The following is an 18,241-nucleotide window of genomic DNA, read 5'->3' on the forward strand; positions in this document are numbered from 1 at the left end:
TTCATTTCATGCTTACTACTCTCAATGTTTCCAAAAACATTATTTCAGTAGCGTTTCCCATTTTAGAGGAATTCCAATTTGCTTGATATTACTACACCCTTACCCTCCCACCCATCTCTAAGTTTATACCATGCTGCGGAGACCTGGGCTCTAAAAGTGGAACGAGGCTCACGGTCTTCCTCTTCGCCATCTTCTATCGAAGGTCTCATCAGGTCAGGAAAATAGAAATGAAATCTACTAGATTATTGCTATGAATACAAAGCATCCGTAATCTAGATATATACTTAAATCTTAATAGCTAAGTTGGCTATACGGCTTTGTTATTCTTTTCGATAAATACCATTCTTGATTGTCATATTTTAGCCATTTTGTATGTCCTATGTCAACCTCTAGAATGGCGAATTTTTCGTCTTTGTACACCTAAGTATTAGGTAAAACTAAGCTTTTAGGCCAATTCTCTCGAGCAATATTGCATATAGAGGATCATCGTTGGTAGAGAATTATAGTTTTTGATATCTTTATTTCGTCCTTTGCTGTTTAATGATGCCAATATTTTTATGATAGAAACCTATGAAAGAGTTATACGTTCTTATCCAGTTGTGTTTATGTTGTGCATAGGACATTTAAGTATTCCTCTCTACTCACGCTTGACTATAAAATAAACTTTTTCAGTCATGAAGACCACTTTGGCATCTCGAACGGTTGAGTTGCCAGACAATGGTAGGTTAAAATACTGTCTTCAAACTTGTATGTCCCTAAACCACTCAAAGCTCCTCTGTTACTTTGTTAGTCCAGATTCTTTATACAATATATGGTTTGATCAGATGTCTTTCAGATAAAAAGATCAATCTTTTCTTTCTTTCAAAAACAGGCAGCTTGATTTGAATATCCTGATAAACATACAGTAATAATGATAATTAGCTTTGAAAAATTACCCACCATTAAACACATTGACTTGTTCATCAGCATTTAATGAAATGATTAAATTTCCTTTTGTAGTTGACGTGTTTGTCAAGAGTCGCATAGTGACTGTTAAGGGTCCTCGTGGAACTCTGAAGCGCAACTTTCGCCATTTAAAACTTGAGCTAATAAAGTTGTCTCAGAAAAAACTGCGAGTAGATGTGTGGTTTGCATCCCGCAAGGAGTTGGCCTGCGTTAAGACCATCCTCAGCCATATTGAAAACATGATCAAAGGAGTTACCTATGTAAGTCACAATTTTTGTAGTTTTAATGTATTTCTGTCATATTTGGTTGATTTCTTGGAGATCTTTACCCACTAAAAATTTAATTATAATAGAGTGCAAACAACATAACTGTGAAACTTTAGTGTTTTCTTGATATTCAGGACGAAAGTATGATATTTTATGATTATTTTTTGGAGTCTGTGACGTCATACGCTCAATATCGAACATCGCTCCATACATTTCTTTGTAGTTTATGATCAAAATATCAGTAGTAAAGGGAGAAAGAAATACCCAAACACCCCAAAATATAAATTATAGTCACAAGTAATGTGAAATAAGCACGTTAGCCACCCTTTGGGCTTCATAGGAATAAAATAAATTAAGGATTTATATACAAAGAAATATATGTAGCAATGTTTGATGTTGAGCGTATGATGTCACAGACTCCAAAAAATAATCGTAAAAATATCATACTTTTGTCCTGAATATCGAGAAAACACTTCATACAGTGATTAATGGACCTTTAAAGAATATTCTTAGGAAGTTTCAGCTAATCCAAGTTTGAGCGATTTTCATCAGAATAGCACTTTAAGTCTAAATATTGCTTTGTTAGACTTCAAATTCCATGAAATTTACTTTATGTAATGTTTTTTGTTTGTGTGCATTGAAATACATTGGGCGAGCAACTTTATATCACAGGCTAAAAACCTCGGGTGAACCAGTCAGTAAATCATCCGTAATTCTCCTGCATACATCTAGAGCTGGTTAAATGCATGCCAATCATTGACCATCTCTTAAATATAACAAATCAGCCTGACAAATATAAAATGTGTCTTAAACAGTGTTTTGTCTGGTTCAATGCAAATATTTATAATTTATAATTTCAATGTTAGAGGTTGTTTGAGATGAAAATTTTCCCTTAGTCGTTGGAATTGCACAAGTAACAAAGTCATCCTGTTATTACTTTTCTTTTTCAGGGCTTTAAGTATAAAATGCGTTCAGTTTATGCTCATTTCCCAATTAATATCACTATTCATGAGGATGGTAAACTTGTGGAGATCAGGAACTTCTTGGGTGAAAAGTATGTGAGGAGAGTTAATATGAGAGAAGGTGTTAATTGCTACAATTCACCAGGAGTCAAAGATGAGATCACAATTGAAGGCAATGATTTGGAGCTTGTGTCAAATTCTGGTATGTGTATGAAATCAAACTTTCAAACTTTAATTTCAATTTCCAAATTTAAGGCATTTACTCAAGATTGACTTGGTCATTATCTATGTCATCATCTTATTCACTATTCCAGGATGTCAGATAAATAACTAGAGTATAGCCTTTGAATAACTCTAATTGTACATAAACATTATATTTCACTTACTATCACTTTTAAATTAGCTTTATTAAATAGACAGGGGTGGGGGATGTATATGTGACGGAGGGACTATGCTGGGGAATTTTAATTGGTAATTTTTTTCACTTATTATCATGGGTTGGGGCTTGGTTATAGGTTTTATTTCAGTAGGGTTGGGCTTATGTAGTATTTAGATATTATTAGTCTCTTAGTTTAGTATCCAGACTACTCTGTAGAAAAGCTGGAATAAACCGTTATTATTATTATTATCTTTATTATTATCCACTTGTAACAATAAAAGCAACACAACCACACGGCAATAATAATAACTATAATAATAATAATTGTCAAATAACTTAAGCATAGATATACTTATTGAGGACACTATAAACTGAATAAAATAGAAAATTATATAATAAACACATTTTGTAGCATAACGCTTTGAATCGACTTTTGTGAAAGTTTTCAAAAACAAGACCAGGGGCAAATCCAGGGTAGAGATGCAGGGGGTGCGCAACCCTCCCTGGTTCGACTTTGTGCCCCTAGAAAATTTTGAAAATGATGGGAAACTGAGTACTTATGGTTTTTCAGCTCCTCTAAAAATTCCTCTGACAATTTTTCTTTCAACATTTCCTATGAAACAGTAAGTATTTCAACAGATAAAATAAGAGTAATTTTTTTGTGACAATTCTATTGATTTCTGTTCTAATTTGTGTAGCACAAACAGGAGTCCTGGTTCCATCGCCTGTAATGTAAGGTTCAGTCGCCCAGAGTTCATTACATAAGCGAATTGTCAAACCAGTAACACAAATATAATGTATTTAGCAGTAGTAAAGCTTTATAAAATCTTTGTAAGAATAGTTTTGGGCAATTATTACAAGGTACAAACATAATCAATCAAAGATCCAGTCAGTCATGATTGGCTTGTAAAATATTCGTAGCTGATTTTAACCAGCTTCCAACTTATAACAAAAACTTCTTACCATTTGTTTAAGAGCTCTTGCATTTATCATGTTTACACATAATTTGCCAAAACAAAAACTTCGATGGAAGATGGGGCGTCAACGAGATGCGATGCCATTACTTTCAGACTCTATTATATTCGTGAAATCTAACTGGAGATAGCAGTTATAAGTAATTCTATAGTAAGTTGTGATATATGATGCTATATGTTTCTTGATAAAAATATTCCTTTGATACCTCTGTTGTTAAAAATTATGTTTTGACATTATAAACATGTTGTTTATTAACCAAAAATTCTGAAGAAAGAGGAAATCATTAACTTCTAATAAGTGATACCTGACATTTTTAGACATGGTTTTTGTAGTGGCATCACCAAGCTAAGCCAAGCCCAAAACTTGAAAGGACACTGTTTATATAACGCTGAATAAGTTTCACAACAAGTTAAATTTACTAGTGTGCATTATGTTTGAGTCGCCAACTACACCTGATCTTTTATTAGCGGAGTTTTTTCCATAAGTTAAATACAAATGACAAGTTTTTGTGGTTTTCGTAAATAAATATTTTACTCATTTTATACGAAGAGTGTTTATAAATGTTCAAAATTGCGGTGCTTCAAATTCCTACTTGGAAGTGAGGTGAACGGCTTATAAGTACTGTAATCATTGATTTTAATTGCTTTGAAATAAGTTTAAAAAAGTGATTTGGTTAAGTAGAACTGAAGTGAAGTTAAAAGCTTTATTTGGAAACAAATGGAATAGTAGCGAAAGAAGTGTAGTGTTTGCTGACTGACTGGATCTTTGTTTGATCTTGACCTTGTAATGGTTGCCAAAACTAATCTAAAATGCCTTGCAAATGTTTTATAAAGCTTTTAGTTTCATCTTGTTATCTTATTCATCGATTTCTTTATTCACTTATTTTAATGTTTTCTCGTCTCCAATAATTATTATCTTATTATAGTCTTAAAATTATACACTACAACATCAGCCATGCTGTAATATCAATCGTGTCTAAACAAATATCATTATTATTATTATTATATTTGTATAATTGGTTTGACAATTCCCTTAAGAAATGAACTATAGGCATTGAACCGTTCATTACGGGTGACCGAACCACGACTCTGGGCAACTGAACTCACGGTAACTTCACTGATTACCACTGCTTGGTTTCCCATCATGCTTCGTGCTAGAGATTGGTGCTTGTGTACATTCTCTATTGAATATACACTCAATTGAAGAATTGTTGTCAGGTTCAGAAACATAGAACATAGAAGCTGAGACGGAAATGGCACATGGGAAATAACATAATTATATTATAACTTATTCATTTGAGCCATCCATGCAGTCAGTTTAGAATGCCAAACGCGTATTAAAAACAGTGGATGATGCCACAGGTCGCAGGTCACAGCATGCATCTAACGTACTTCCCATGTACCATTTTGGCCTCAGCTTCTATGTTCTATGTTTCTGAACCCAACAACGATTCTTCAATCGAGTGTATACTATATACCCTGCTTTTATCTGTACATACGGATTATCAGCTCATTCCGAGTTAATTTTGCATGTACAGAACATCAAGAGGTACCCTTGTGCAACTTGCACTTTTCTTGAGAAGGAGAAGACAAAAAAAAACAAAGGCATTTTATGACTGGGCTGCAACAGGCAACCTAGTAATAAACTATAGATGATTTTTTAAATTTTCAACATAAAGCAACACATTATTTTGCTTTGATTTGACAAGCCTGAATTTCAAACAATATTTTATTTTATTTATTTTTAATTGCTCATAATTTTCCTACTATCGAATAGTCTGTGATGTTTTTGTTTGTAAATGTGTCTATAAAATGAAAAGAAAATTAGGCATTGGCTTGAAGATATAAAAGTTTATCTTCTTGTGTTGAAAACTATTTCACCACTCAAAGATAAACTTCATATCTTCACTTCCACCATGTAATAGCCCCTGTATTTTACCTTGCAAAATACATAATAAAGTCTACTGCAAGCAAGGTCTGGCCAGGGCATAATAACAATAATATATAACAATACTTTTTTTAATGTTTCAGCTGCTCTTATCCATCAGTCCACATTGGTCAAGAACAAAGATATCAGAAAGTTCTTGGATGGCATATATGTATCAGAGAAGACAACAGTGACCCCTGTGCTTTGAGTTGTAGACTTGAGCAAATGTGTAATAAAGAATGAAACTCCCTAATTTGATTTTATTTTGTGTGTTATATTTACCAAGCTGGGTGCAAGGGTGGATTTAAGTACTGTTTAATAAACGAGCAGGGCCGGGTTGTTCAAAGCTGGATTAGGGCTAATCCAGGATTAACTCTATAGGTCTTATTAAGAGTTAAACCAGGATTAGCACTAATCCAGCTTTGAACAACTGGGCCCAGGAGTGTTTTATCAGGTTTTAGACCCCATAAAACACGATCTGTGAGTTTATTAAACGGCTTTGAAAACTTGGGTATAATTCAAAAACCTTTGGTTGAGCTAGAGCGACCATATACCTTGCGAACATTAACTTTTATGCTTTGATAGTCGTTGGTACAGCAATGTCATGCGCAGTGAGGTTTGTACATCACTGCAAAGCGCAGTAAGTGCAAAAAAGGCTCCCACAAGTTGAAGACAACATGCCGAACTCAAGACGGGCACTTGTTGGCGAAAATTTATGGGTCGTCGATGATCGTACGTGAGACTGACCTTGATGAGGCTCTAAGTCTTCATTTAAACTTGGATGCACCTTTATTCTGATAAGGTTGTCCATATTAGTATTCTTTATGCACTTATTTCAATAAAGTTGGTGACCAAAAACCTAGAAAGCTGAGATCACTTAGCATCATGGGAAACTTCATATCAAAAAAGCATATATATACAAAGCTTTTTTAATGCAAACTGCAGCTCGATGATGCTCAGAAGAGGTGAGACTAACCAGTAGAAAATTCGCAAGTCCATGAACAGTTCTCAAGCAAATGAACGTGAAAAATGAATCTACCCATAATCCTTGTCGCCCTCGGCTTTATAGCTTTTCAGGTGACTAGCTTTATTGAAATACGTGTATAAAGAATGCTAATAAGGATGAGACTTTACATAAAGTCTCATCTTCATTAGTATTCTTTATATAAAGAATACTAATGAAGAGGACTTTATGAGGTATAAAGCTCCATGCACGTGACGTTTATGGTCGCCCCAATTGGTTCAAATGCTCATTAATTATTAATGAGTTTTTGAAGGTTGATCGATGAGCTTTTATTCGGCTCTTTTTGATGATGCAAGGTACCCGAGACATGAAGACAATACGTCATCGGAAAACTAAAATCTAAACTATTCATCGCACAAAACCGTTAGTTAAAGTACACCTAACCCCTCCTGATACAATACTTTCAGTATTGATTCCACATAATGTGAATAGTGTAATGGTGAAATATTTCATTTGAATGTTGCGTCTTTAAGTTATGAAGGTTTATACTTTCAATAGGTAAATGACTGTGACATCACCCCAGGCTTCATTAAATATACGAATTTTGACTGGTTCACACAAACAGTTTTGAAAAAACATTATACTCAAGGTTTCCACAATGTTTATTGTAAATTTGATTACTCAATGGCTAATGTTTAGTATAAAATATATATAACACACTTACTGTATTCGCCATTCTTTTAAAAAGTTATCTCCAAAATATAATTCACAAAAAAATTAAGATAGAACAAGAGCTGATTTAAGTGTACTGTGAAAAAACCACAACCTTAACTTCTGAAGGATATAAAGAAGCCGTTGAACGCAATAGTCGACCTATATTTAGCGAAGCAGTCACTTTTTGTAGGATATGCCACCAAGAAATAGAACAGGCAATAAGTGCATAAAAAGCGTCGATAAAAGCAGACATAAGCCGTCCAGACATTCAACGCAAGATGAACGATAGAGCCGAAGCAAGGCGACAAGGAATTGCGTTAGGGCGTTACCGCACACCGACTACTGCTGCAAGCATTGCAACGTAACATAGGGACAATAATACAGTATGCAAACATATATCCCACGTTGTATTAATAGAGAAGCAATAGAAGGATAACTGTAATCAAGAGCATTAATTGCAACGCCAGAGATTTTGCTCACTAACATTTTGTTATTAAAGAAAAACGCTAATGATTGATTTTTTTCTCTTAATGTTTATTTGAATCATGCAAATGTTTGTCGAACCATGTTAAAGAATGCTACATTGATGCTCATGATTGTCCAAACGCGTTATAGATTGTCAATGGTTATGCTAATAACACTAATGGATTTTCACTTTTAGGTAAATGATTGTCAATAAAAGCAATTGTTTATTGAAGTTTAATTGCGCGCACAAGAAAATACATTCCGCGCATATGAATGTACGAACGCGATATTGATTGTCCATTGATGTCCATGAATGTAGAAATAGTTCAATTTTGTTTCACCAACTGCAGCCCGGGTTCGAGTCCTGCCAGTTTCGGTGTCGTATGTGAGTAGAGTTATTTGTTACATCACGGAGGTTCAGAAGCTCTTCAATGGAGAGCCAGGCAAGTTCATTCATACAGAGGTGAGATATGATTAATAGACCTTATTCGTGGTGTGACAATGTTTTCCCTATTCAGCGTGACAAACCTCCAGGATTCACTTTCTTTTGTTTTTACTCTTCGAAAAATTCACGAGTATCCCAAAGGATACGAAAGGAATAACAATGATATCCCGACGAGTTGCAAAACTATAGCTCTTCATTCCCCCAGAGGTTTGTCACGTTGAATAGCGCAGCGCGCTGATTCTAAAAATAGCTTAAAGATTCGGACAAACATTGCATTCTGTTTAACCGCTACGAGGATTATACGAACCGATTTTTTTATTTCTACTTAAAGTTACAATAATAACCCATGTAAACTAAGATCAACTGCGATCGGCTGTGAAAATTATCTGCTGAAAGTAAACTTGTAAGTTTGTTTGTCCGAATTTCGCCTTTGTCTTCGTTTTTATGACGTCACGGCTGCGCTGCGCTATTGGGAAAACATTGTCACACCACGAATAAGGTCAGAAGATAATATAGGTAAGTTGTAGTGCTTGGGAAATACTCTCATCTTTGCACGAATAAGGTCTATAATTTCCCAGTATTAAGATACGGGCAGCAAAATTTTGCATTAGTTGCAGTTTGTTAATATTATCCTTGGAGGTCCCGGACGAAATCTGTAAGCAGTTACCAAAAACTAGTGAGTTCAATATTATGTACAGTACCCCTCTAGAAAATAAGTTACAGACCCTATTTATTTGACATAAAATTGCTATACTTATTTCTATAAAGTTAGTCACCTGAAAGCTACAAAGCTGATATGGGTAGATACATTTTATATGTTCCACCCGCTGTTGATCAGTGGACTTGAACATCTTTTACAAGTTAAAGTTTCGCATCTTCTAAGCATCCTCAAGCTGATAGTATAAAAGCTTTACATGTTTGATATGGAAAGTTTCCCACGATCCTCGGTTATCTCAGCTTTCTAGGTTTTTGGTGACTAACTTTATTGACATAAGTATAAAAGAGAGGATGTAAGTGAAGTGATGTGATCGTTAAAGGTCAGGTAAGAGTCCATCTTGTTGCGCACACCCATTTTATGCGTTCAGCTAGCAAAGTTTCGAACTAGTTCTAAATAATGCTTTCTCTTCTAGTATATATTGTCGGTTAACTTTATATAACATAAAAAGTCTAATGCTGGTGTACGTTACAAACTGTGCTGAATTTTTCAAATGATCATTCTTATTTACATCTAGATTCTATTTGCTTTGCTGCCTCACTTATGGGCACGATATTCTCTCCTTCGTTCAGTGTTCAGTTTCCTTCTCAATCAGCCTTTTCGGCCTCGTCCAACTGTTTCATTATGTTTTCAGTTTGCTGTTTTCCACCCCACCACATATCTAGTCTTTTGGCCATTTCAAGCGCATTTTGCGCATACTCACGCGTTTGAGACGCGTTTTGCTTAGAGCATACATTTGCCAATTCTGAATAGAGAAGTACTTTGACTTTCTGGTCTCCATACAACCGCCTTTCTGCCAGCTCCATTGCTTTGTGAAAATATTCCAACGATTTGTCCACCTCCTCGAGTTGAAAACAGCAGGCTCCCATATTTTTCAGTAGATAGATACATTGTTTTTCTTTATCCATATCAATAGCCTTGTAGGTGTGTAGCCCCTTCTCATAGAGTACCAAGGCTTTATCATGTTTTCCTTGTTGCAAATAAAGATCAGCGAGATGTTTTGGAACACTCAGAATGTGATCCTCGCCAAGAACCTCCTTCCTTTTCTCGTGACCTTTTTTCAACAATAATTCTGCCTTTCTGTAGTTTTTACGATGCTTTTCAATGATACCAAGCTGATTGAGGGTTAATGCTAAATCTGTGTTAACAGTGTTGCTTTTAGCTATCCGCTCAGCATCTTTAGTAACTTGAATTGCTTCTTTAACCTCTCTTTTCCGATGAAGTAGAAATCCATAACTATGTTTGTATAGCCATTTTTGTGAGGGACATAGGATTTTTTCCTCTTCCTCATACAACTTCTTAGCATTATTGAACAATGTTTGGTATTTTTCTGAATCTCCAGCCTTTTTCCATTCGTAGTAGGCAAGGAAGCACTGAGCTCCCATTTCCACGCCATTTTTATTCTGTGTTGCCGCTGAACTGCTGCATGATTCAAGGAATTTGTTAAGCTTTTCTAAAGAAACACACATCTCCAGGTACATGCTGACAGACCAGACATTAGAAAAGAATGTTTGCATTTTTTCTGCATCTTGATAGCACATCTCTAGGGCTATTTCAGTGTTCAGGTTGTCACTCCTAAACATTTCTATGGAGCGTTTGAATTCGTCTTTGGACCAGAAGAGCTTGTGACCTTCAATAATAACTGAAGTATAGTAGTCGATAAATTTGCTTGTTGCATCAACAAAGTCATTTTGGTATGGCTCCCTCTTGACATCCACTAAGTATTTTTGGATGAGAGAATGCATTTCATACCTCTTGTCTGAATCATCTAACTTAGTCAAAAGTGATTTGTTAGTTAACTCCCTCAATACTTTCCCAGCTAAAGCATGTCTTTTTTGACAATCTAGAATGCTAGCAGCAGCCTGTTGTGTGAATGGCCCTCTAAACACTGACAGTCGCACCAGCTTTGCTTGCAAAGACTCATCTAGTTTCTGAAAAGAACATTCAAATGCCGCACGAATACTTTGGTGGTAAGAAGGTAACGTTGTATCTTCAAGGGTTTCCATAGGAAAGGACTTCAACTCTTGTATCAAGGAAGTGACGTCAACGCAGTCTAAAATGGAACCAATCATCCTGAGGGCCAAAGGTATACCACCACAAAGATTCACTAGCTCCGTGAATGTTTCTGAATCCCCACAAGTGTTGCCTTCGGGTATCATCGAGCGTATCACTTCTATCCCTTTTTCGGTATTCAATTCTTTGATTTCTACCGCAGTCACCTCCATTGTAGACAAGGCAAAACGTTCTCTCGAAGTAATTACAAACTGGATAAACATTGAATTGATGTTGCGCAGATTTTGTAAGAGGTCACAAAAAGCATCCTTATCATTCTGCAATACGTCCTCGGCATTATCTAAGATGAATACTACTTCCTTCTTCAAGGACCTTGCCCAATGAAGTAGTTCTTCCATCTCATTATCTTTAGGATGTTGGCCAACCAGAGCTAACAATGCACTACAAACATCTTTTCTCAAACGCATCTCACGCAGACTTTGAAAAAGACACACTTTACTTGTTTTCAGCTCGTGAGCCAAATTAATTGCAACAGTAGTTTTTCCAAAACCAGGGCCTCCAGTCAATACAACACAGGGTTTTCGAACATGTCGAATTAGATTAGCAGCATTCTCAATATCTGCATCTCGCCCAAACACTTTATCTTGGAAGTCTGGCAAGCGGCTTTGGAGAGGTTCACAAGCAGCATCCAAATTTCTTTTCTCTGAAATTCCTTGAAATTTAGTCTTCATTTCATCCATGTTTTCTTCTAACCTATCTTGCCTGACTTCTAAATGTTTCTGGTTTTTCTCAAGATTAGCTAATTTAGTTTCCACCGCTTGTTTAAGTTCACAGAGGTCTTCCCTGAGTACTTGTAAATCACTCCGCTGTTGCTGGGTTTCACAACTATTGTTTTTCAACATTCTCTCGACTGAGGATGAAATATCACTGATTGTACTTTTAACTTGGCTGATGTCACATTCCTGAAGATTTAAGGTGCTTGTCAAAGCCTTGAATTCATCTTTTATCTGATTCACTTCAGCAAGCAATTCAGTTGTAAACAGTTTTAAGCAATTGCTTTCGGAAATTGAAATGTTTGTTATTCCATCGCTGTCAAGTTTTTGCAGATCATTCAGTCCCTTTCCCACGCCTGATTCTGATTTCAATGCATTTTCTTTCAAAAACAGTGTAAGTTTCTTCAAAGATTTCTCTTTTTCTTTCGTGGTCATTTCCTGTTTAGCAGAATGTGCCCAAGGATTGCGAGCGTGATTCGTTACATCTTCTATCGTTTGTCGTCCTGGGCGTGAGACAGGATTACCACGAAATGCTTCGTCAGGATAAAATCGGAGGATATTAAGCAAACCAGCGATGTCAGTAGACTTTGCATCAATCACTTGGGATTTCATTTTACCAAGATTTGCCATAAACACTTTAGCAACTTCCCAGGCTCCCTGACTTTGTTGGGCCCATTTGGTACAGTTGGTATTGTTCCATGATATCTTTTTACTATCTCCCTTGTGATGTTTGCATAATTCATAATACCAAACTTTACAGCTACGACATAAAAAAGCAGGAGGTTCGCACTTAGCTGGACTGGCACACGGTCCTGCCTTCTTTAACCTTTTCAACAGCATTTGGTGCCAATGACTGACAACGTTTTGAATATAATGCTCCAGTACCGTCTTTGTTACCAATAATGCTTCACCAACGGTTAGCCAGTTGTTGTGTTCCAGTGTGTTTGGTGTAGCCATTCTCCTTAGTATTCTTGGACCCCCTTTTGGTGGCGGCTGGGATGGTCAATGATCTATTCAGTTAAACAAAACCAACAATCAATAAATCGATATCTTTACTAAAAGTGTCAGTGGATTTAGTCATCTAGCGTCAAAATATGTTGTGGACTTCCGCGGCTACGCCTCACGAAGTGCTAAATAAGAGGACGTAACACGAAAAACTGGAGGAAATTAACGATTTTACCGCGAAAATAAGGGGAAAATTCGTATAGGAAATCGCACGATCTCGAGTACAATTCGGAATTTATAGGGACGAGTGATGTTTTGAAAGCTTTCACAATTGGACGAGCCTTTAGGCGAGTTCAATTTGAGAACTTTCAAAACGTCACGAGTATGTATAAATTCAGAATTGTATGAGAAGATTGTGCGATGTTTTGTTCATAATACGCTCAACGAAACTGAGCAACCTAATTGGGACTTTACAGAGTACAAATTGGGATTTAATTGTACTCCTTTTGTCCAATCAGAATCGAGTAATTTTGTTGAGTGTATCATAAGAGAGAGAAAAGCGTTTTCAAGCACGCGCGTGATTTGCTGACGTAATTTATCGGTATGTCCTCCTATTTCCCCCGGCTCTAGACCAATCGGAAAGCGAGAAAATTCACAATAGTGGTTAAAAAAAGTGTCTAGTATATATGTATAGGCACAAACTACTGAGAAAGGCACGAAGCTATTTGCGATCATTTGAAATTGCGAATACTACAATAATTTAATCAAAAATTATCAGACTCAAAAATTAATAAACTTCTCTAAAACTCATTTCAAAACTTTGTATTCTATACCTAAATGGCGCTGAAAATGTCATGGTCCTTTCTAGCAAAAATAGTTGCCAACATCTTCCTCTTAAAATGATGGTTGTATAGTAACAGTAAATGGTTTAATGAATTTACTCCTTAAACAGAATACACTATACAAGAATAGTGTACATGCAGCAAAAAGCAGGTCCAAATGAACTTTTTTAACATATTCATATACATACAAGGGAATATAATTATTAAATACTTTATATTCTCTTGACACATGCTAATATGAAGGGGCCATGAAGGACGTTTTTTTTATTCAAGGTTGATTGCTTTCAAAGCTTCAATTAATTTTTTCAAACTCAACTTTTTTTCGAAACAATTTTTTTTCAAAACTTTTCCCCCAAAAATCAACATGATCGCACCACATGCAGCCTAAGCAATGTTATACTTGTTTACAATTGACTGTAAATGTATGTAGTCCATTTGCTAAGATACAAAAATGAGGTTAGTTTTAATAACTCTTGACAAAACTTTGATATGTTGTTTGATGTGTCAGTGTTTTAGTTATTGACTGTATAAAGTTAAAGCTCGATCCGAGGCTCATTTGCTGAGATTTTTCAAACTGATCTGCTCTCTCCTCTTCATAAACATTGTGAAGGCTGGAGACTCCAGTCCCTACGAGTGACTACCCTTGAGAAATTATGGTTTTACAAGATTGCGTGGGTTCAGAGCCGAAAAAATCGGTAAAATGGACTGTCGGTAAAAATGTGCCTTTTTAGGCGATTTTGTGTCGATTTTGTTTTCGGTGTGCTCCCGCGATCATCGTATCAGTTGCATTTCGGGAAAGAGTGAATTTTCGAAAAAAGAAAGTTGAGCTTTAAAAAAAATAATGTTGAAAGTTTTGAAAACTATCAACCTTGAACAAAAAAGACGCCTGTCCCTTCAGGGCCACCATACATAAATGATTTTACAACCTGAATAATTTACAAGAACGAATAACCACAGAAAGTTAACAGAAACAAACTTTTGACAGGTAATGAAGAATAGTGACAAAATAAGGAGCTGTGTATGTGATTTCTTATTTCATTCTATTATGATTGGTGAAACAGTAGAAACTTTTCGCGGGTCAGCAATCATGAGAGCCGGGGAGCGTGGCATGACTCGATCTATCCAAACTATGCCTGATGTTTGCCAAAAACAAACTATAAATCACAAGACAAAAACATCAATACTATTATTATATACCAAGTGTCAAAGTTCAATTTTCCTCAATTTCAGAAAGCAACACATTTGAGCACAGGCTAACCACTCTAATAAATGAAGGTACTAAATGGTGTCTTGTCTTTGTCTTTTTATGCGTGCGCGCTATCGATTTTTTGTCATCTCCCCTAACAAAATTGTTACCAAGGGGGGTAGGGGAGATGACAAAACATCGATAGCGCGCGCGCATAAAAAGACAAAGACAAGACACCATTTAGTACTTAGATCTTATTAACCGAGCGGGAGGTCTGTACGGGATAATCTTGACCGTGGTCGGAATGTACAGACAGAGCGCAGCGAGGTCTGTACCCGACCGAGGTCAAGATTATCCAGTACAGAACGACCAAGCTCGGTTGATAAGAGTTTTATTATATGACCACTTTTCATTGAAAAGGACAAAATGTTTTCGCCGTAAGATTAATATGCGATCGGACCGGTTAATACCGGAGAATCTAGACCAGTCCGCGATGCGATCTATCCAATCAGATTGCTCGATTTGCTAGTGTCCAGGCTCTAAGATTCACGATCATATAATAACTTCATTTATTAGAGTGGTTAGCCTGCTGTGATTTGAGCGCGCGTTTGCAAAATTCACCGACACCTTTTCTTTCACGAAACATTAAAAATCTTATTCATTTCTCCATTTTTGTTTTGTTCTCTTTGACACTTGGTATGATAATAAGCACTTATTTACTGGGACCTCGGGAAAGCAGTATACTTTGTGGTCCCTCGACCGCTGATGTTTCCCTCGGCTCCGACTCGAGAAACATCAGCGGTCTCGGAACCACAAAATAAGTGTTAAATAGTCAATCTTTCACAAAAGTTTTGTAGCTTCCAGATGCCTAATAACGAGCGTTTAAATAGTAGTACTAAATACTTGACAAACTTTTTTCGACAGTTTAATTTTGTGTCAGATACTGCAAATAGCTTTACCAAAAAAAATTGTGCCTATCCAAAACACTCGAGCGTTTACTTGGCTTGCTAGACCCCAAGCCAAACCTTCTGAGACTCACAGAGTCATAGCACGAGCAAAGAAAGTTAGAAAAAATCGAGTTGACGAACGTCCATCGCGAAGTCGCGAGAGGTCCCAGCGCGTAAGATTTTGGTTGGGCTGCCTGTGCTTTATTCATCGCGCGTGAACTAGGCGTGAACTAACTAATAATTTAAAATATATTTAATATAAATATGATTAAATATATTTATGCGACTTGCACTAAGAGGTCGCGTGATCAAATCGGCCATTGTGGCCTGCATTCTACAGGATTTTTGCGAGAATGTGAAAAAAGATGGAGATTCGGGTGGGTTTTTTTGGTGATAAAAGGTAAGTTAGCGCACTAAATAACAATAAAAATCCCCTTTTCTTGCAAGAAATATATTCTTAGTAGGTATCTAAAGTATAGTTTTGCTATTAAATCGCTAAGAAGAAGAAAAAAAAGTGGTATTTTTTGCCTATGATGTGAAAATCTACGAAGTGTTTAGTCTTGTTTCGCCGGCTACATGACCTCAAAACATACAATATTTTTCCTCTTTCTGGGGAATGAATAGCAAAAATCTATTTAATTAATTAAGGTATCTATCAAAAGCATATTTCTTGCAAGAAAAATGCAAAAAGAAAAATACTTGAAATTTTTCGACAAAAAGTCGTTGTTTTGCATGAGGTCATGAAGTCGGCAAAACAAGACTAAACACTTCGTAGGTCTTCACATCGTAGCGCAAAAATACCATATTTTTTCTCTTCTTGGTGAGTTAATAGATCCATAGTCGATGAGGCACGTAGCAGTGGCGGATCTAGGATTTTTCAAAGGGGGGTTCCGTTTCTTAAACTGTGTATAATTCTCTTTTGTTTAGTCGATGTTTGACAAAAAAATTGGCTCTAATCACCTAATTTACGGAACTTAAAGGTAAATTAAACATTACAAACATATAAAAATTAAAATTTATTAAAATTTATATAAGACATATTTCTATTACCTAAAAGATCAAACCTTCAAGGGGGCTTCCGTGGACCCCTTCGACCCTAGTCTCCCCCACAGCCGCTTTCAGTGTCGTCACGCAACGCTTTCTCCCCTGCTAGTCAGGGGAGAAAGCGTTGCGTGACGACACTGAAAGCGGCTGTGGGGGAGACTACTTCGACCCCCCTGGATCCGCCACTGCGTAGCGCCTAATCGACTATATATTTGACTCATAGAAAACGAGAACGAGTAGCCCTTATTGTTTTAGCATAAACCTACTAGCTAATATTATAGCATTGAAAACAAAGAATGACACTGAAACCTTTCCTGTACAAAGCCACGGTAAACCGGCGGCACTGTTTTCATTCATCTTTGCGAACTCCATATCTTATAGTATAAGCTTAAACTTCAAGTAGTGCTCTCTATTCGTATAGCTTTTTGTCTCTATTATTACGGTCAAAACTATCTTTACAAAATTTTCCACCTTTTTATCTCTTTTTGGGAACTTTTCTAATTGAACGAGTAAGAAAAAACGGATTTAGGGACCGGTCATTTATAAGAAGGGGGGGTGGGCTGGTGCATTTTCATTTCCCATGGCATATTTTCTTGTGACCCTGTTCTTTCAAATGCATAAAGTAACGTGGCCCCAGCAATTATTCTTCAGTTTTCAATTTATCTCTAACGACCATCTCTAATCTATTCCTTTCTTTGATACAGTCTGGTCTTTTCTACGATCGATTTTCAAAAATAATTGTTAGAAAAAAGCAGAGATTCCAGCGAAACTTGACCATGCACTTGAGTTTTTCGCATCTATCAAAGGATAGATAGTGAGTACGTTAGCCAATCAGATTGCAGGATTCGTGATAGTATGCTAGTAGGTTTATGCTAAAACCAGTTATGGACTTCTGCCATAACATTTTGCGAAATGCTAGCAATAGGGCGTTTCCACAGATCAGGAATAGCTCGATTCTCAATAATGACTGGGGTGAGTAAGTGAGGAGTAAATGATATTTAATGAAATGATGTGACCCTCAGCTCCCAAGCAATACGAATGAAATTTCCTGACCTCCCCTTGATATCAAGCAACATCTACCTTTATCCATGAATGAGAATGGTGGTGATAATTCTAAGTTCTGGCAAGTCCCTTACTTTCGGTTACTTTACGGGACATGATTTTGCGCATAAGCGGAATTCATGGACTTGTTTTCGCTAAAACATTTTCTTCGGAAATCACTGAGTTCATCGTTTATAATTGGACTTCATTGGGAGAAATGACTTATCTCACTTATCTAACATAGATACCTAGATCTACCTATGATGCTCCCTAAAACAGAGCAAGACCGACCGAGAAGAAACAGCAAGTTAAAGTGCTGATCGATATCAGTGCAACCCTTTTTATAAGTAAAAACAAATAAGAACTTTAAAATAAAACCATGAAAAGAATATTAAAGTCAGACATGTCTAATAATATAAAAGAGAAAGTCCATCCCAAAGGAAGAAGCACAATGGAAAGCATCCTTCGGGAATCATTATGACTTACCTATATCTACCGTTGTCACAGCGATTTCTACCTCAAGCAATTTTGGTACTTCATAAGTAAATTAGGAATGAGAACTAACTTATAGAACCATGAAATCGGCAATCTCAAGTCGAAAGGATCGTCGATCGAAAGTCTAAGGAAGTAGCCTCGTAGTCAGGCTAGGCCTGAAGGGCCTGTGGCCTAGTTAAATTCACGTGATCTAATCAAC

The 18,241-nt window shown here is 36.5% G+C and overlaps 2 protein-coding genes across 2 annotated transcripts; one reads left to right on the forward strand and one right to left on the reverse strand.

The window, feature by feature from the left end:
* Window positions 1-143: 143 nt before the first annotated feature.
* On the forward strand, window positions 144-5,706 carry LOC116300284 (large ribosomal subunit protein uL6). The gene is made up of 5 exons (XM_031709121.2): window positions 144-212; window positions 673-720; window positions 1,000-1,205; window positions 2,162-2,375; window positions 5,558-5,706. Exons 2-5 carry the CDS (start codon window positions 675-677, stop codon window positions 5,659-5,661), a joined length of 570 nt encoding a protein of 189 aa, XP_031564981.1. The 5' UTR covers window positions 144-212; window positions 673-674; the 3' UTR covers window positions 5,662-5,706.
* Window positions 5,707-7,800: 2,094 nt separating this feature from the next.
* Window positions 7,801-18,176, reverse strand: LOC116300283 (uncharacterized). The gene is made up of 2 exons (XM_031709120.2): window positions 18,034-18,176; window positions 7,801-12,552 (listed from the first exon to the last, which is right to left on the reverse strand). The coding sequence occupies exon 2, from the start codon at window positions 12,497-12,499 to the stop codon at window positions 9,344-9,346; it is 3,156 nt and encodes a 1,051-aa protein (XP_031564980.2). The 5' UTR covers window positions 12,500-12,552; window positions 18,034-18,176; the 3' UTR covers window positions 7,801-9,343.
* Between the last annotated feature and the right edge of the window lie 65 nt (window positions 18,177-18,241).

This window comes from Actinia tenebrosa, unplaced genomic scaffold (genome assembly GCF_029948245.1).
Source record: "Actinia tenebrosa isolate PJP-AT-01 unplaced genomic scaffold, QUT_ActTen_1.0 PGA_scaffold6__47_contigs__length_16458017, whole genome shotgun sequence".
Lineage (NCBI taxonomy): Eukaryota > Metazoa > Cnidaria > Anthozoa > Actiniaria > Actiniidae > Actinia > Actinia tenebrosa.

What these genes read in the sequence shown, in the direction of transcription:
- LOC116300283 (XM_031709120.2), bottom strand. Translation starts at nt 12,499, where the DNA reads ATGGCTACACCAAACACACTGGAACACAACAACTGGCTAACCGTTGGT.
- LOC116300284 (XM_031709121.2), top strand. Translation starts at nt 675, where the DNA reads ATGAAGACCACTTTGGCATCTCGAACGGTTGAGTTGCCAGACAATG. An exon ending in GGTTGAGTTGCCAGACAATG is followed by an intron (nt 721 to 999) that starts GTAGGTTAAAAT and finishes TTCCTTTTGTAG; the next exon opens with TTGACGTGTTTGTCAAGAGT. An exon ending in GGAGCTTGTGTCAAATTCTG is followed by an intron (nt 2,376 to 5,557) that starts GTATGTGTATGA and finishes TTAATGTTTCAG; the next exon opens with CTGCTCTTATCCATCAGTCC.